Source organism: Scylla paramamosain, chromosome 33, assembly GCF_035594125.1.
Source record: "Scylla paramamosain isolate STU-SP2022 chromosome 33, ASM3559412v1, whole genome shotgun sequence".
NCBI lineage: Eukaryota > Metazoa > Arthropoda > Malacostraca > Decapoda > Portunidae > Scylla > Scylla paramamosain.
The window spans coordinates 8,566,294-8,586,593 of record NC_087183.1 but is presented as its reverse complement, the minus strand read 5'-3'; the positions used below and the strand labels follow the sequence as shown (position 1 = coordinate 8,586,593).

Below are 20,300 nucleotides of genomic sequence, written 5' to 3'. Positions count from 1 at the left end.
ATATATATATATATATTTTTTTTTTTTTTTTTTTTTTTTTTTTTTTTATGTAGGAAGGACACTGGCCAAGGGCAACAAAAATCTAATAAAAAAAATGCCCACTGAAATGCCAGTCCCATAAAAAGGTCAAAGCAGTGGTCAAAAATTGATGTATAAGTGTCTTGAAGCCTCCCTCTTGAAGGAATTCAAATCATAGTTAGGTGGAAATACAGAAGCAGGCAGGGAGTTCCAGAGTGTACCAGAGAAAGGGATGAATGATTGAGAATACTGGTTAACTCTTGCGTTAGAGAGGTGGACAGAATAGGGGTGAGAGAAAGAAGAGTCTTGTGCAGCGAGGCCGCGGGAGGAGGGGAGGCATGCAGTTAGCAAGATCAGAAGAGCAGTTAGCATGAAAAATAGCGGTAGGAGGCAGCTAGATATGCAACATTGCGGCGGTGAGAGAGAGGCTGAAGATAGTCAGTTAGAGGAGAGGATTTGATGAGACGAAAAGCTTTTGATTCCACCCTGTCTAGAAGAGCAATATGAGTGGAACCCCCCAGACATGTGAAGCATACTCCATACATGGACGGATAAGGCCCTTGTACAGAGTTAGCAGCTGGGGGGGTGAGAAAAACTGGCGGAGACGTCTCAGAACACCTAACTTCATAGAAGCTGTTTTAGCTAGAGATGAGATGTAAAGTTTCCAGTTCAGATTACAAGTAAAAGACAGACCGAGGATGTTCAGTGTAGAAGAGGGGGACAGTTGAGTGTCATTGAAGAAGAAGGGATAGTTGTCTGGAAGGTTGTGTCGAGTTGATAGATGGAAGAATTGAGTTTTTGAGGCATTGAACAATACCAAGTTTGCTCTGCCCCAATCAGAAATTTTAGAAAGATCAGAAGTCAAGCGTCCTGTGGCTTCCCTACGTGATATGTTTACCTCCTGAAGGGTTGGACGAATATGAAAAGACCCGGAAAAGTGCAGGGTGGTATCATCAGCGTAGGAGTGGATAGGACAAGAAGTTTGGTTTAGAAGATCATTAATGAATAATAAGAAGGGAGTGGGTGACAGGACAGAACCCTGAGGATCAACACTGTTAATAGATTTAGGAGAAGAACAGTGACCGTCTACCTCAGCAGCAATAGAACGGTCAGAAAGGAAACTTGAGATGAAGTTACAGAGAGGATAGAAACCGTAGGAGGGTAGTTTGGAAATCAAAGCTTTGTGCCAGACTATCAAAAGCTTTTGATATGTCCAAGGCAACAGCAAAAGTTTCACCAAGATCTCTACAAGAGACTCAGTAAGGAAAGCCAGAAGATCACCAGTAGAGCGGCCTTGAAGGAACCCATACTGGCTATCAGATAGAAGGCTGTGAAGTGATAGATGTTTAAGAATCTTCCTGTTGAGGATAGATTCAAAAACTTTAGATAGGTAGGAAATTAAAGCAATAGGACGGTAGTTTGAGGGATTAGAACGGTCACCCTTTTTTAGGAACAGGCTGAATGTAGGCACAAAGGGAATCGTTCAGTGAGGTTACAGCTGGGTTTAATGATAAGTTCACAGCACCCCCTGAACAGTGCTTTAGACCTCACTGGGAGTAATTATCGTTTCGGCAGGTGTCTACTGCCTCTTCCTGCAGTGAATAACACTAAGTAAAAAAAATAACTTTTGTCTTGTCCTTGGCCCCAAGCCATAACTTTCCAGTTATTTCCATCTAAACAAAATAGAAAATGTCATTTTGATCCTAAAATTTTGCTTTTGTGGTTAGAACAATGAATTTACATTTTTTGCCTTATTTAATTATAATATAGGTTACTATTGGTTTTCATATCACAAAAAATAAAGAATAAAACTAGAATTTGGCATGTTCTTTTACTCATCCCCAACCACATTACATAACCACACAACAAAGGACTGCAGACACACTAACCTAACTATATCATCCACCTGAGAACTGCATTAAGCTTTAGCTCCCAAGTTTCATAATGATTAGCAAGACAGCAGTCACTTTGTGTGCAGAATTGAAGAAGGAAAATCATAGATAACAAAATTAATTAGGTATACATATAAAATGAGGATAAAATGTTTGTGATACTCTTCAGACATCCTTGCTGAAGTTACATAACACAATACATAATGGATATCTTAGGTAGTTTTCATCATCACTTTCAGAATTAACTTAACATATATTGTTCCAGAAAACCTTTACTGTTTTATCAACATGTTTCTCCCTGTTCAAAGAAATCAGTTGAAATCATCATAATTATAAATACTTATATTAAAGATAAAAAATGAATATCATTCATCTCACCCTTAAATACTTGCATCACAAACAAACATTCCATTGGTACAAACATCTTGTTATGGATGATGTGAAGTTAAATACCATATCAGCAAAGATATCTTTTCAAGTGATATTTGTATGTATAATGGAGAATACATGAAACTGTAACTACTTATTTTGGCATATATAACAAACTGCTACTTGTATGTAAAAAAAAACATGTGGCCACCATCCTTTATCCAAAACCCTTCAATTACAAAAGACTGCATCACTAAACTTAAATTTTCAGATCATAATACTACAAAAACTGAAGCCACTATTCTAAGAAGCAACTACAGTAATTTCTTTGAGGTCAAAATGTACTGATTTGGCTTCCATTCTTCCAACTGAATGCCCAAATTAAAGGTATCCAAACATAACATGAATGATTTGCATTAAATAAATGTAACTGAGATTAAAAAATAAAAACATTCATATAAAATTTTGTTCTTCAACAATGCTGTTCTCATATATCAAGTAATCACATGTTATCTATGTCAAAGTCAACAGTGCCTTAAAGCAGGCAAAATAAGCAGACTGAGCTTACACTTGTTTCCATCAGTTGCTATATTTTCATTCCCATAAATATAAAGAAAGTCACAAAAATTATGCTTGCTTTATACAAGATTGCATAGCAATTACCAAGATACTTTAAATGCATTGATGAATGTTAAATCTATGCCTAAATAAAGTGACAGAACATGTTTTTCATGATGGTAGCATTTACATGAATGAATAATATAGAACCTACTGAAGGAAAAGTTTGCAATCAATCACTTAAATATGCAATTTTTTAACTGACATTTTGACTGTCTTCTTCAGAAAAAGATGCTTGTCAAAAATTAAAGAAATTAAGTGCTTCTGCACTTTCTCCTGCACTTTCTGACCACCATGTTCTATAAACTTCTTACTTACAAACAATGGTGCATATATAGAGGTACTAATGAGTGGAAGACACACAGGCATTACAAATGTAGTACAGTTTTCTCGTATTTTGTTAGAAAGGTACAAGTACATCCAAATCATTGTGGTAATAACTTGACAATCACAAGTTAGCTCTGACCTGAATAGCTCTAATAACAATTTTGAGTTTAAATGTATATTCTGCTAAGGAATGTATGGATAAAGGAAACTCGACCCGTAAAAGAACTATCAGAGAAATTGCCAAATATTTTTCCCATAAAATCAACACTAAGAAAATATCAAAACTGAAAATAAGAAGTATTCTTAGCAGAGAGAGAGAGAGAGAGAGAGAGAGAGAGAGAGAGAGAGAGAGAGAGAGAGAGAGAGAGAGAGAGAGAGAGAGAGAGAGAGAGAGAGAGAGAGAGAGAGAGAGAGAGAGAGAGAGAGAGAGAGAGAGAGAGAGAGAGAGAGAAATTACAAGGGAAGCTGAATATGACTAGGTCTATTGATCATTGGTTTTTCAAGTTGGCAACTAAAATACTTTAATGTAAGAATTTAATAAAATCTAAATTTGATGCTAGTGGTTCACTAACATTCTTTTTTTAACAAGAAAATCTTATGGAACAAACGTTAGTAAGACTAATCTGTGACAGCTCAACAGTTCATGAATTCAGACATGATCATGTTCCTCAAGTAACTGAAACAAACACCAATATGATAGCTTTCTCTAACTGAGCCAATAAATCACAAGCCTGATCAATCATTCCATAAGAACTGTTTGTTTTGTACTATGTAGACTTTTCTTCTTTCTCTTTGCCCCTAAAACAAATATCAGGCTACAATATTTGAAAAATAAGTGTAATGTTATTACCACAAAATAACAGAATGACTTCCTGCATCAAATTTAATTGCACTGGCATGTACAATCCCAATCACTCTGCAGTAAAAAAAAAAAAAAAAAAAAAAAAAAAAAAAAAAAAATATATATATATATATATATATATATATATATATATATATATATATATATATATATATATATATATATATATATATATATATAATTATTATTATTTAATTAATTAACAAAGTAATTCATTAAAAAAGCAACTCAAGCATACAATATCCTATTCATACTATAGAATTAGTACCAATATTTAAGTGCCTCTGGTTTAGCATTCCCAGATAGGATCTTGTGGTTAGGGCACTATTGCAATACACTGGGGGAGAGGTAGTGGGCTGCTGTGCTAGTGGCTTCCATGCCATGAAAATCATCTATCCTTCAAATATTCTTATATCATTATACATGCATCAGACCAACATTCTCCAATAAGGCAGAGCTGAAATCAAGCATTCACATGCATGCATCTACATTCATAGCATGCCCTATCATCTTTGCTTTTAGCTTTATAATTCTTATTCTCCTCATAAAGACTAAAAACTATAATGTGCAAAACTATTACATTATCACACTTCAATTATCATATATCTGCACACATTCAATTCTGCACTACTGCTATTCTCACACTCAAAAAGCAAATATTTTATCATTAAGGCTGATCTGTCCTTGACCATCTTCTCAGCATGGCACCAAGAGCACACACAAAGTTCTATTGCAAGGTGAATGTTGGGGGATTGGAGATGCAGTTGGGGACATTTTTTCATGTGGAAAATGCCATTCTTTTCCTTCTCATCATCAATATTTCTACTTTCATACAATACACATTACCTACAACTGCTAATAGTGACCAAATAAAACAAATTATAATACCAGCAGTCAAAGATATCAATTGCCTGGTAAATAAAATTATCCATGTACAAGTCTGTACAGATTACAGTAATGATGCAGTATGTAAAGTTTCCCTGGTCTCAAATTGAATACATGTATTGTTAATTGTTACCTGGGCAGTATAGAAAAGAGAATAACCTGTGGGGAAAAGCGAACAACTAACTAAATGAAATAAGATAGCCAGAAAACATTATGAAACTAAATATGTATTCACACCATGATATAACATTAGGTAGTAGGTAAGAGATAAAAAGTTTTATAAAAAAAATTAGTTTCCACTAGGTAGATGCCACAACCTGCTCTCTGATGTACTCAGCCATCTTATCTGTGATGCCCCATGTTTTCCACTCCTTATCATAACTGGATACTGTGCCATAGCCACCCACATAACCATTGATGCGTGCGGCAACGTGGCTCTTAATTAGTTCCTCTCCAGGCTCCAAATCCAGGGCATTGACAAGAGCAGGGTGGCGCTGCAGTTGATATTTCTGGTGGTAGCTGAGGATTGCAGAAACATTACTAATCACAAAATTTCCTCACAATGTCTCACATCTAAATTAACATGTTTTTTTTTTTTTTTTGTCCTGTTCTAAATGTTTTACATAATTCACATAAACTTCAAGGAAGTTAAAAACTTATGGATTGCACAGACAAGGTTATAGATGCACTCTAATGTGGTCCTCATTTGAGCAGTAGCAATACTGTAGATTACAACACTAAGGCAATCCTCTGATAAAAATGTGATAGGTACACAATATTTAACAAACTATTATGATGTTTTCCATTAGATAATTTGCATACATACTGCATAATCTTGTATAAATTTAAGAGCTACACACAAGTTGAAACATCAAGGTGTGTGTATATATATATATATATATATATATATATATATATATATATATATATATATATATATATATATATATATATATATATATATATATATATATATATATATATATATATATACACAGTAAAATCCCTCTTATCCGGCATCAACGGGACCACTGACATGCCGGGTACTTGACAGTTGCCGGATACTTGAATAAAAGTGAAATTATGTCCTTCTGATCTTTCCAAGCTGAACCACTCATATAACATTTTGTCCATCATTTCACCATGATGATACTGCAGTGTGTGACGATTTTCTGTTGCCTTTGGGGTGTCAGTGGCTTTCATATAATCCCGCAACTTTTTCGTTTGGGATTTAATGTCATAAATAGCTGATAAACCCACACCATATTCCGCCATTAGTTGCTGTCTGCTTTCACCTCTCTCTAATCGTCGACAAATGTCTACCTTCTGCTTAAGTGTAAGCACAACACGCTTCCTCTTTTCTACAACTTTAGGCATGATGAAGGCGTCAGGCGATAAACAGTGCACACACCGGACCGAGTCACTGAATAAACACAGTGCAGTGGGCCGCGGGTGGCGCGAAGCAGTGGGCTCTGGTGGCGAGGGGACAAAGTATGCCTCGCGCAGGAATTTTAATCGATTTTATGAGTACACATTGATTTTTTATTGATTTTAAGGCTCGGGGAAAAATGTGCCGGATACTTGAAGCTGCCGGATACTTGAATGCTGGAAGACAGGGATTTTACTGTATATATATATATATATATATATATATATATATATATATATATATATATATATATATATATATATATATATACAGTAAAATGCCGGATGAGAGGGATTTTACAGTATATATATATATATATATATATATATATATATATATATATATATATATATATATATATATATATATACAGCAAAATCCCTCTCCTCCGGTATTCGAGTATCCGGCAGCTTCAAGTATCCGGCACATTTTTCCCCGAGCCTTAAAATCAATAAAAAATCAATGTGTACTCATAAAATCGATTAAAATTCCCGCGCGAGGCATACTTTGTCCCCTCGCCACCAGAGCGCACTGCTTCGTGCCACCCGCGGCCCACTGCACTGTGTTTACTCAGTGACTCAGTCCCGCAAGTGCACTGTTTATTGTCTGACGTCTTCATCATGCCTAAAGTTGTAGAAAAGAGGAAGCGTGGTGTGCTTACACTTAAGCAGCTGATCAGATCAGCTGCTAATTAAGATCAGCTGATCTTTGTTATGGTAAGATGCATGAGTGTAGGGTTGTGATTGTGGACATAATTTCACTTCTATTTAAGTATCCAGCAATATTCAAGTATCCGGCATGTCGGCAGTCCCGTTGATGCCGGATAAGAGGGATTTTACTGTATGTATGTATGTATATATGTATATATATATATATATATATATATATATATATATATATATATATATATATATATATATATATATATATATATATATATATACAGGGTGTAATGCAAGTTTCTGCAAATACTAAAAGACATGAAAGAACGTGTAATTTTACGTAGAAAGTGTTCTATACACAGGTGCATTTTAAGGCTTTGTTTACCCATCAGAGAAGCTGAAAATGTATGGGACTTGTGGGTGTGCTACACGTGTAGCTAAGAGGTGATGGACAGATGGTTGCATTGTCACAGCCTCAGAGGTGCCACTTGGTCAAATTACAAGTGGTTTAATCTTATTTTTTGCAAAGTGTGAAATATTACAGTATCTAATAACAAGACAAATGGTATTAAAAAAGCATGTAATTTACTGACAAGCATTACACAACATTATTGCGGTGATTAAAAGTACTCCTGTAAAATGCTATGTGGCATCATCAAAGTGAGGGAGGAGGGAGAAGCCAGTCCAGTGTATTACTGTATCTAAAATTATACAACTAATGCTAATCACTTGATGTACACATTCATAAACACAGTAAATAGTATATAGTAAATGACATCAATGCAGATCCCACTGTCTTCAAGAATTCATCCTTCTGTATAACGTATCCCACACAATCTTCAACAATGAGATCCTCAAAAATTTAGGAGGCTAAGAAAGATGACATGTTCCTGATGGAAAACATTATACCTTTTATATGTCAGATCCAAATACGATAAGTCTTACTATACAAAATACTTACTCTTCAGCTTCATAAAATTCTTTGAATGGAAGGATGGACGTCTTGATGTGTTCAGAGGTTGTTTTCTGCTTTTCCTCAAGTGTCTTCTCAGCTAAATGTTTTTGTTCCTCATCATGATAGAAGACGGCTGACATATACTGTCAAGGAGAAGAGCAAAAAATCACTGCATTGCTTGAGATTAAGAATGCAAATTTTTCATCTGATTATGATGGAATAATAAGACCATATATTTGGCATCTCTCTGTTTGGCACCAATCAAATATCACCCCATTTCCTTTCAGGTGATTCAATTACTACATTTGGCAGTGGTGGATAATTCAGCAGTGGTACAAATTTCAACCTTCAAGAACCTACTGGTGTCATCAGCCATGTGATGACTATTTGTTGTGCTATTTGTGTCACACTCTTACATCTTCACATTTTACTTAACTTGCCATAAATGTAAATCAAACTATTCTCTCTTCTTCTACTGCTATTGCTGCTGCCACCTCTGTATAACTACTCACTCAAACTGCAAAAGAGCAGCAAAATGTCTCAAACCATGGCCTACATGTTCAGGATTCAATTGCTATATCAACATCTCCCACATACATTTATGTGATTAGGATCCGTGTCCTTTGACAGCTAAGAAAACAGTACAAGGGGGGGAGGTGGTGTTACTCACAGAATATCTGTTGCATTGCTGACAGTGATAGTGATGTCTAGGCCAGAGAATAGAGCTTGGACACATTGTGTGATAAGGCCAGCCAGTTTTAATAATAGCTTTTCTTAATTTTAGTGTTTAAGTGTAAAACAAAATGTTCATAAATGCACACACAGGATTTTTTTGTGTTCAAATAGGGAAATGGGTGCAGTATCTAGACATATTTCCTAGGGTGGTCGCAGATACATGTGGATTTTTGGCATCTGTTGCATAAATCCCTCAGATTGTGTAATGGATGAATAATGAAATATCTCTTCCTCCACAGGGAAGTCCTTTTGACTATATCAATGAACTCTCAATGGCATTTTATATTACCACACCAACACAGCTATTTAGTACTGCCACATTACCATGTAGCACAAACACATCAACACCTCTTGAGTTCAATACTATGTATTGAACTCAATGACTTTCTTTGCTGCCACTACCATACAACAGGTGATTTTCACACAACTGCCCATCTGCATAAATCTGTTTTACACAACCTCTTCCCTTTCTAATACCTCCCTGTTTCTCTTGGATGGCATCTTTTGTTCCTTCTCTGATTCTCTTTTATCAGCAACATACCATACACCTTTCCTACCACACTCAGCAAACTAATGCTCCTATAACTGGAGAATTCCTTTATATAAGGAAACTAATGTTAAATCTAATAATAAATAACTGAATCCTTAGTTTTTCATTACACAATATAATGGTTTTTAAAGTTATACAATTTTCTGAGCCTCCCTTTTTTTTTTTTTTTTTTTTAACATAAAGCACATCTGTACCTGGCGGGTGCAATTAGCTGTGGGATCATGGTTGTCCCAGAACATCTTCAACAGGTCAGAGTAATTGGTTGCCTGTGGATCATAGTCCACATCCACCGTCTCTGTGTGGTCTCCCCTGTGTAGACAGAAATCATACAACATGAGTTAGTTGCACATTACAAGGAAATCCCATAATGCAACAATAATATATCAATATGTGCAAACATATAAATCAACATTAAAATCAGAAGAACCTGGCTCCCATCTTATTTCAAGTACATGTATATACATATTGGATTTTCAAGAGGGAACAGCAACAGGTAAAGTACGGAATGTTAATTACCATTTATACCCAAAATTCATTTGAAACTTTAGTATCTTGCCCATCTCTGCCAATTTACATACAAGACCATGCCATTCTTTAATTTAATCTATAAACCAATTATAATAATTGTGCTATAACAATTACCCTTTATCGTGAGGAGTAAAACACTCAAGTCAAAAACACTACCAATGACTTCTGTAAGAATACCTAACAATTCAGACCATAAAGTAGAAACATGGTTACAAAATTATAGATAACTATTTACATAAAGAGTAAATAGTGTGGGGAAAGTTTTTATCTCTAAGTTGTATACCATTCCTCTCATACTCTGTCTTTATTGACTATCCAGCTTTGTAGGTTCTTCAGCCAGAGTATGCAGTCCTTGATTTCATGAAGAACTACACCTTGAGTTGCTTACTGTTAATGATTAATGGGTTAAGAGATAGTATGTCATGACCTCACTGCCTCTATACAGTTTGAGCAACCATGCAATGACACTGCTTCAGCCAACCAATTATATATGTCTAAAGAAGACTCACTACTTTACTCATCTCTACTATGACTGGCAGTTACTGAACAGCCACCAATGAGGTAGGTGGTTGTCCCTCACAGTAAGTTAAATTTTTTTCCCCTAACCACACATAACTTCCACTCACCACTTCTTTTGAGTATCCTTTGGTCAGTGGTGCCCAGTTAGGTCAGAAGTTGCAACAACTAATTAAACTTAGTGTTGAAAGGTCCCTCACTATTGTGTGGCCAAGAGACTGACGTATGACAGCTAGTATAAAATTAGATAAGCTTCTGAGAAGGCAAAAGCTTCCTATTAGTAGATGAAGTGGTTGTAACTTTCCTTAGATTTAGTTTGGAAAAATCTTCACAAACACATGGCCAGACAGTGATGCACAGCAGTCACCATGAATTTTTTAACATATTCGCTTTCCTTGTGATTAAAAATTTAAAGGGCAGGTTCACACCGGGTGCAATGCTATGCTAGATATGGAATGCCATGGGCCAACACTGACGATGCTTGTAACGTGAGTATTCACACTGAGAGCGATAATGTGCTATGCTATGCACCTTCTATTCCAAAGAGAGACACAGTGCAGTGACTAGTGATGACATGCCCTTCTTGCCCAGAGTGACTCACAAGTTACTCAGGATACAAATGCATCAGCCGAGTGATGTTTGAAAAATCCCAGGGACAGCGACAGACAATATATGTGGGCAACAATCACATGCATTGCAAGCATAGCATTGTATCTGGTATAAACACCCTTATTTAAAAAAGCACTATACTGATTGAAAGCCACATGGTTTTGCATCATACACATCTGATATCTAGCATAGCACTGCAGCCAGTGTGAACTGCCCTTAAGGTTGCTATATGTCTGAAGTTTCCTAAACAGATTTGGAATTAAGACATCATAATATCTGTGTCCCACATGAATTTAAGAAATTCTCTAAAATACAAAATACCACTTTCTCAAAATGAAACAATGCTTAAACTAAAAAATGGAAGCAGAAAAGAACAGAAGGGTTTGCTGAATAGCAGTCTAAATAAGTGTCCATGATGGGACCATCAGTAGATGTCCTTGGCTCAGTAACAACATTCCTTATGTGTACCAGTTCTGTATTGAATGGCTGTTCCAAACACCTCAGTAACCAAATGTCATGCCAGTCATCAATGAGCTATTGTGATGCTTGGAACTTTTTGTTTTTTGTAGTCATCAATGAGCTATTGTGATGCTTGGAACTTTTTGTTTTTTGTAGTCAGTCACCACATTGACTACTTGACTCTGTTGCCGTGTTTGGAACTATTTCCTTGTTTTAAACTTTACTTGCTGATGAGTTTTTTTTATTTATTTTTTTTTTATCAAGAATTGAAATTTGGAATTACTTGCTTATTTGTGACCACGTCACCACATCTACTACTCATCCCTGAAAAATAATTTCTAAAGTAAAATATAATCCAAGGTCAGGCTTTGGCAAGAGATAGTAGATGCTTTAGTATTCAGCAAAATTAACTATAGATATCTCTTAAAAAACTGCTTCCTAAATTTCTATAAATATTCTCTAGGTAATTATCAAGTCATTTCCCAGCATTATTAGCAGAAAATCTACCAGAAAAATGTACTTTCGTCCAAAAATGTTAGACAGTGCACTTATACAAATTTACCCCATTTCCTACCTTTCCATTTATATCTACAGCTAACACTACCCTTCTTGATCTCCCTCTCCTGATACACTCATTTACATAACTAAAAAAAATTCCTTATCTCTTTGCCTTCCTCACTTCTAGCATTCAAAGGTTCATACACACAAATCCATGAATACTTAACTATTCCTACTTTTCCCATTGCCAACTCCATCCAAGATCCTTGCCACCCATGTGCCACTGCATAGGTTATTTTGTTCAAAACTGCAATTATATCACCACTGGTTTTGGATACTTCTGGATCTGTCAGAAATTATAAAACTTATGGCAATTTCTCAGTAGAGCTATATAATAGGACTTGCATTATTAAGGAGAAACTAGCATAACATAATTATACATTACAGAAAGTAGGTATGTAAAGAAAATCCTTTGCAAAGAGCAATATAAAAGGGAAAAAAATTCACAATCTATGTTAGGCCAGATTAGATTATGCAGGGGTAGGTTGATAACCTAGCGGGCACATGAGCAATGCCCAGTTAGGCTAGGCTTTAGTACAGGCAGACTATAACTACAGTCTGCTGTAAAAATCTAATGCTTATCAGTCTGATGCCCACTCAGTTATCTGTGTTGCAGTGCAGTTGATGTGATTACAACACATGCTATCTACCGTAGTAAGCGAAGCGGTCGCTCGCAAGCAACTTACAGGTTACGGTAGGTTGGGTTGAGCATTGATCCCCCGGAGTAGCCCACTCTGGTGCGGATAACTCCTTGAGCAGCACCAAATTGGGCCTCCGGAAACCAAAATCATGCCATCCCGAAAGTGGCCTTCTTGGTGGAGACGCTGGGCTCCAGAAGTTCTCCCGTCCTCACTCCCAGGCCAGTTGAAGAGAAAAAGTATAAAGCAGAGAAGTATTGCACTAGCAATCCCATACCGATTACATAAAATACAGCAGAGTTAGCGCCTGGGAGAGCCATGGCTGATGCCAATGGAATGCTTGCCGCTGCACAACTGTCACTACAACACGCACGCCGAGCTCTTACTCCCGGTGTTTCCTTCCTACTGTCGTTTACATGCTTTCGTCATGCGGGATCGTCGGTTACAAGTCTTAGACATCTACACAACAAACTACTATTTGATCATCGTGTTACGTAACTTATGACATGAAATACAAATCACGACACTTACTTGCACTTGGACGGAAGAAGTAATGCATCTGACGCATAATGTTCATGATGTTTTTTTTAAGTGAATCACACAATAATTACAATATCCTAGCTGCCCACTCCAAGTGACGCAATACTTCCCGCCTCCGCGCCCGAGCTGCCTCGCTGCTTGATACCACCAGCGTTGCCAGATTGTTTTGGCCATATTATCGTACTACACAGGTTGAAATTATTGTACTTCTGGTAAAATTATCGTACATATGTAATTATTCCAAATATTATGCAAAACTGCCACTTTCCAAATACAGCAGAATTTAGGTTATATATATATATATATATATATATATATATATATATATATATATATATATATATATATATATATATATATATATATATATATATATATATATATATATATATATATATATATATATATATATATATATATATATATTAGAGAGAGAGAGAGAGAGAGAGAGAGAGAGAGAGAGAGAGAGAGAGAGAGAGAGAGAGAGAGAGAGAGAGACTCCGCCAGTAATTTCTTCATTGTTACTCGTTCACAGACGGCAAGTTCTGTGACTCCCTCCCTCTCCCTCTCCCTCGCCCTCACAAGATGTCGGTGCAGATAGAAAAAAGGCCACACCTTCACAAACACTGCTACACCCCCTGAAACACTACCACAACCTCCCAAACACTGCCACACCCTCCCAAAGACCCCAAAACACCCAAACAGACCTTAAACTTTTGCTACGTTCCTTCTTGACCATCGACAAACAGACATACACAGCACTGCCAAGACATTTGCATATGTTCTATTCCCAGGCCTACACCCGCTCACTGGGGGAGGCGGCGCAGGTGAGGGCTGACAGCGCACTGCAAACAATCCTCCTCCCCATCTCTCACTGCAAGATTAGGTTGGGTTAGGTTAAGTTAGGTAAAGGTTAGGTGAGGTGATTTAACAGAGCAAATTAAAGAAAGAAAGATGAAGAAAAGGAAGGAAAAGAGAATGAAATGAAAGAATAAATTAATTAGGTGTTTTATTTACTTTTAATTAATGACTATAATGTTTTAAGAATATTTGAGTGAATTTAAAACAAGAAAACTGAAAATTAAAGAAACAATCTGCATCTCTCTCTCCCTAAGGAAACAAAAAAAATTATAAACACAATAACAACAACTACTACTACTACTACTACTACTACTACTACTACTACTACTACTACTACTCACCCTGGAGTAGGCTGGGGTGTGGGGTGAGGCTGGTAGACTGAGTTGATTTAATGTTTTTTTTTTTTTTGTCGTTTTTTTTTATTGTTTGTTATGTGCTTATGTTTAATTTATATTTTATCACCATCTGTACACACACACACACACACACACTGCATCACCATCTGTACAACGAAAGATAAGGCAACACACACACACACACACACACACACACACACACACACACACACACACACACTGCATAAGCATATGTACAACGAAAGACAAGGCAACACACACACACACACACACACACACACACACACACACACACACACACACACACACACACACACACACACACACTGCATAAGCATATGTACAACGAAAGACAAGGCAACACACACACACACACACACACACACACACACACACACACACACACACACACACACACACACTGCATAAGCATATGTACAACGAAAGACAAGGCAACACACACACACACACACACACACACACACACACACACACACACACACACACACACACACACACACACACACTGCATAAGCATATGTACAACGAAAGACAAGGCAACACACACACACACACACACACACACACACACACACACACACACACACACACACACACACTGCATAAGCATATGTACAACGAAAGACAAGGCAACACACACACACACACACACACACACACTGCATCACCATCTGTACAACGAAAGATAAGGCAACACACACACACACACACACAAACACATTGCATATGTACAACGAAAGACAAGGCAACACACACACACACACACACACACACACACACAGACACACACACACACACACACACACACACACACACACACTGCATCACCATCTGTACAACGAAAGATAAGGCAACACACACACACACACACACACACACACACACACACACACTGCATAACAACCAGTACAACGAAAGACAAAGCAACACACACTGCATCACCATCTGTACAACGAAAAATAAGGCAACACACACACACACACACACACACACACACACACACACACACACACACACCTTGAAATACCTTGAAAAAAAAATGAATATTTACTGGGAGGGACTGGAAGGGAGTTAGGGAAGGTACCACTCTGATGACGTCACGGCGGGGGGGGGGCGCTTGTGAAGTCACGGCTGGGGGTTGATGACGTCACAGCAGCCGTTATTTACGTACGTACGTATTTCATTTTGAAAATGACCCCTCTAAAAAACGCAGCTAGACAGGAATGCTTTATAAATTCAGACTTGCCACACATTTTAACTAATGCCACAAATAAGAACACATTTCAAAACGCAGTAGTATTAAAGATATTTAAAAAGAAGTATCTGGAAACTGTTAAAACCTTCACCCCATTTAAAATCGTTCAAATGTCCACCCATTCTGGCTTAAACATAACGGAAAACACTTTAAAAAATCTGAACTATTTTCTAAAACCATTTAAAGTGAGCTACAAGCACAAATAAAAAAATCTACCGAAAAAAAATCAATATTATTGGAAGTTGAACACGAATAAAAACAAGTGTACGGTGCACGCATTTCACTGAGCGGGAGGGCAACACACTTAAAAAAACACCAACTATTTTTTAAAACCAATAAGAACCTAGTACAGGCTGAAATAAAAAATTTAGTTTAGGGACCGTAAAAAAATACGCCGAAAACGGCCCTCTTATTTACACAAAAAATAACGCCAAAATCACCACTTTTCATGCAACACACGCGCTCAAATAACTTAAAAAACAACGAAATATTTTTACAAACCATAAAATCTCTGCTACAAGCCGAAATAAAATACTTAGGAAATAGAAAAAAAAAATATTGGAACCGGAGGGGGCTGGGAAGCCTTATCCAAGATGGCGGTCGGGGGCCAGTGTAGGGGACGACCAACCCTTCTCACTCATTTAAACCCTCGCCAAACTTAAACTAAGTAATGGCAGGTATATCTAACGAGCGGATACTAAAGCTTGGTCATGTGGCTCCGCTTTGCGAAAGTATTGGTTTAAAACACTCGCATATTAGATAATGGCTGATAAATAGAGACGACCCAGATTGTTTACATTTTCATTAAGTTAAATTTTACGGTTTTTAGCAACGAGACGAGGCTGACACAGGGATATATTATGCTGGAGGTTTGATGAGATGCGTTAAAATGAGTTAAAACCGTGGATTGTTCAGTTATTCATTAAAAAGTTACGTTAAGTTACCTAAATTTATTCTAACACTTCCTGACCTTACCTTCCCTGTGGTGGTGATGGTGATGGTGGTGGTGGTTGTGATCTACCTTCTTGCCTCCTCGTCACTGTGGCTGGCTGTCTAGCACCTTCTCACAGCCAAACTTTTCTTTATTTTGCTTGTTTTCACCCACTGCTGCCTTCAGGTGTCCACTGCTAGAGCCTACGCCTTCCTCATTACCAACTAAAGAAGGTTTAACTCATGGCAGCCTTGGCAGCCACTGTGTAGGCGTGGTTACAAAAAAAAAAAAAAAAAAATTCTATCAGGCTGGGAGTTGAAACAGAGGCGACACGCTGACTGGTTAACTTGGCCAGGCAGCAGACGCACCACCGTCATCACCTGCACGTTCTCCCGTTTCTTCGGAACGTACAATATATTCACATATGTCATGCAATTGCACGTGACTCATTATATAACTATCTACCATATAAAATATAAATAGTGTCATCATCTTACCAATTCGATTAACATCCAAATAATAATCTTAAGGTTTATTTCTTTTTAGATGAAAATGAATCTGACGCAATAATCTGACGAACCACAGTGAGTCAATGATAAACCATCCCCCGCCAGTAGGTCAGCACCATCACTGGGTCTCACCTGTCTGACGCTTTATCCTCTAATAAATTACGCCCTTATTAACTTCCATGACACAATTTGTTTAAAAGATCTACGAGGATCTCTCTCTCTCTCTCTCTCTCTCTGTGTGTGTGTGTGTGTGTGTGTACTCGTTAGTGAGGATTATAATTAATTGATGAAATTTAGTCAGTCAAGATGCATCCTTCAAATAACCACTTATGAAATTGTAAATATGTATTAAAAAAATATGTTAGCAGCCCAGTGTAGTACTTGACTTTCACATCATTTTTTTCAATTTTTTTTTTTTTTAGACAGTAACAGTCTATCATTTTCTAACTGTTTCTAATTTGTTAAATTTAATCCTAAATGCCTGACATTCAAAGTCCAGAGCATGTGTATATTCTTAACTGACATAAGTCACTGAAAAAGCAACTAAGAATTATATTCAGTATTCTGTGTTTTATCCATTAGTGTATCTAACTGAACCTGACACGCTATTTCACTGTGTCCAGGGATTGTATTGCTATCATCAGAAAGTACAGTGTAATCATGCATGATCACGTATTGTACCTATGGCCACATCAACTGCTACTGTAACGCTTTGTTCTGTGTTACCGGTACTTTCTTTAAAGGTACTGCCTGGGGCTGTAGTAGGTGTCTGATGAAACGCTGCTCTTCGCCGCTTTCTCTTCGTCAGCTTCCTCCACTCAAAGTTTTGCATGACCCGAAATCTCTGTTGTCGCTTTTGACAATTGGTGTGTGACTGAAGATGGAGAGGACAAAGTCCGGTTAAAGAGCTACATTCTCCATTACGAAGCAGTGATAAATTAATCTATAATAAATAAGGAAGTGGACGTGACGAGTTCGAACCCTACCCTGGCAGGTTTATAGATAGATATGACCAGTTAACTTTTAAAAATGTGATTTTACGAGCTTGACTCGATTCTGTAAAAATACAATTAGATAAGAACAATTAAGGAAGAAATTAACACAAGTTTTAAGAGTATTAAAGAAAAATTACATACATTATAATATATATATATATATATATATATATATATATATATATATATATATATATATATATATATATATACGAGTATATATATATATATATATATATATATATATATATATATATATATATATATATATATATATATATATATATATATATATATATATATATATATATATATATATATATATATATATATATATACGAGTATATATATATATATATATATATATATATATATATATATATATATATATATATATATATATATAGAGAGAGAGAGAGAGAGAGAGAGAGAGAGAGAGAGAGAGAGAGAGAGAGAGAGAGAGAGAGAGAGAGAGAGAGAGAGAGAGAGAGAGAGAGAGAGAGAGAGAGAGAGAGAGAGAATGACGCAATACTTCCGCACAGTTTTTCCCGGTGTGTGCAGCGTGGCACGTAGTACATCTCCGTATTTCCTAGAATAAGATAATCTAAATTGATTCATATATTTCTGTCTATCATGTTTAAAAACATACTCACACGTATATTCCCCCGATCCGAATTCAGGAGATAAGAAAGGAAGACGGTTGTCATGACAAGCAAAGCAAAGCAACGGTGAGGCAAAACCGACGAAGCTTAAGTCTCTGTGACTCCCTTGAGTAAAACCAGAAAAGATGAAGAGTTAGTAAAAACTGGATAAAACAGCGCTAATGAAACTCCACAACCAGAGACGGACTTCCGGTCGATATATATATATATATATATATATATATATATATATATATATATATATATATATATATATATATATATATATAGAGAGAGAGAGAGAGAGAGAGAGAGAGAGAGAGAGAGAGAGAGAGAGAGAGAGAGAGAGAGAGAGAGAGAGAGAGAGAGAGAGAGAGAGAGAGAGAGAGAGAGAGAGAGAGAATGACGCAATACTTCCGCACAGTTTTCCCCGGTGTGTGCAGCGTGGCACGTAGTACATCTCCTTTATTTCCTAGAACAAGATAATCTAAATTGATTCATATATTTCTGTCTATCATGTTTAAAAACGTACTCACACGTATATTCCCCCGATCCGAATTCAGGAGATAAGAAAGGAAGACGGTTGTCATGACAAGCAAAGCAAAGCAACGGTGAGGTAAAACCGACGAAGCTTAATTATCTGTGATTCCCTTGAATAAAACCAGGAAAGATGAAGAGTTAGTAAAAACTGGATAAAACAGCGCTAATGAAACTCCACAACCAGAGACGGACTTCCGGTCGACGGGCAAACAAAAAACGAACTGGTACAGGTAACTCCACGAAGTGCGACTTGCAACAATAAACATGGCAACATAAAAAGACAAGGAAAAACAATTGTACTGTGTTTTTTGTTATAAATCATTGCATATCGCAGTCCTCCAGGTAACATAATAATTCATGACTAGTAGAAAAAAAAAAATCTAGAAAGATGTAGGCAAGGGAAGATGTGTGGCACCCGTGATGGACCCGCAAGAAGTAACAAGTGCTGCATTGTTTAAATTCGTTTGACAGAATTTATATGTATTATGCGAAGATGTTTTCTTTTGATTTGCTCTACAACACTATTGGTTTATTTGATGCTAACGTTATCAAATGTCAGCAATCAAATGGTTTTCTTTAGTTATCATTTCTGGTTATGCTTTGTGATCTATCCGTGTACTTACTTATCTATCTACATATGTTGATCTTTCCTTCATTCTCAAAATAAATATATAAATAAAATAGAAGTGTCTTGTAGTTTAAATAATCATTTAAGGCAGTACTGTTCTGTCACCATTCCAACACGACACAGTGAATGGTTTTCTTGAAAGAATGTATTGCAGTCTGTCCTTTCCATGACATAATAAAAGAAAATAAAAAAAATATTATTTTTTTCCTTTCTTTTACAATTGGTTCTTTACATTAGCATTCATCAGCCCTAGTCCTTTACCCAATATCCTCACATTCATTATATTTACAACACCATCCATATACATGTAAGACAACCAAGGGAACATCACGCATCTCTGTTGCAGCCCTACTCAAACAGTAGTCTATACTATAGCCTATGGTTATTCATAAGAAGGTATGATAAATACAGGC

General features: G+C 36.6%; 1 protein-coding gene and 1 long non-coding RNA gene across 2 annotated transcripts; both read right to left on the bottom strand.

Moving 5' to 3' along the window:
• Nucleotides 1–4,291: 4,291 nt before the first annotated feature.
• LOC135089613 (peptide methionine sulfoxide reductase-like) lies at nucleotides 4,292–13,099 on the bottom strand. The gene is given in 4 exon segments (XM_063985437.1): nucleotides 4,292–5,490; nucleotides 8,024–8,160; nucleotides 9,497–9,611; nucleotides 12,659–13,099. Coding segments are annotated over 4 exon segments (744 nt in total). The 5' UTR covers nucleotides 12,931–13,099; the 3' UTR covers nucleotides 4,292–5,270.
• A 752-nt stretch (nucleotides 13,100–13,851) lies between these two features.
• On the bottom strand, nucleotides 13,852–17,277 carry LOC135089614 (uncharacterized). Its single transcript, XR_010261560.1, has 2 exons — nucleotides 16,619–17,277; nucleotides 13,852–14,024 (listed from the first exon to the last, which is right to left on the bottom strand). It is a non-coding gene; the product is annotated as an uncharacterized LOC135089614 (long non-coding RNA).
• Nucleotides 17,278–20,300: the final 3,023 nt, after the last annotated feature.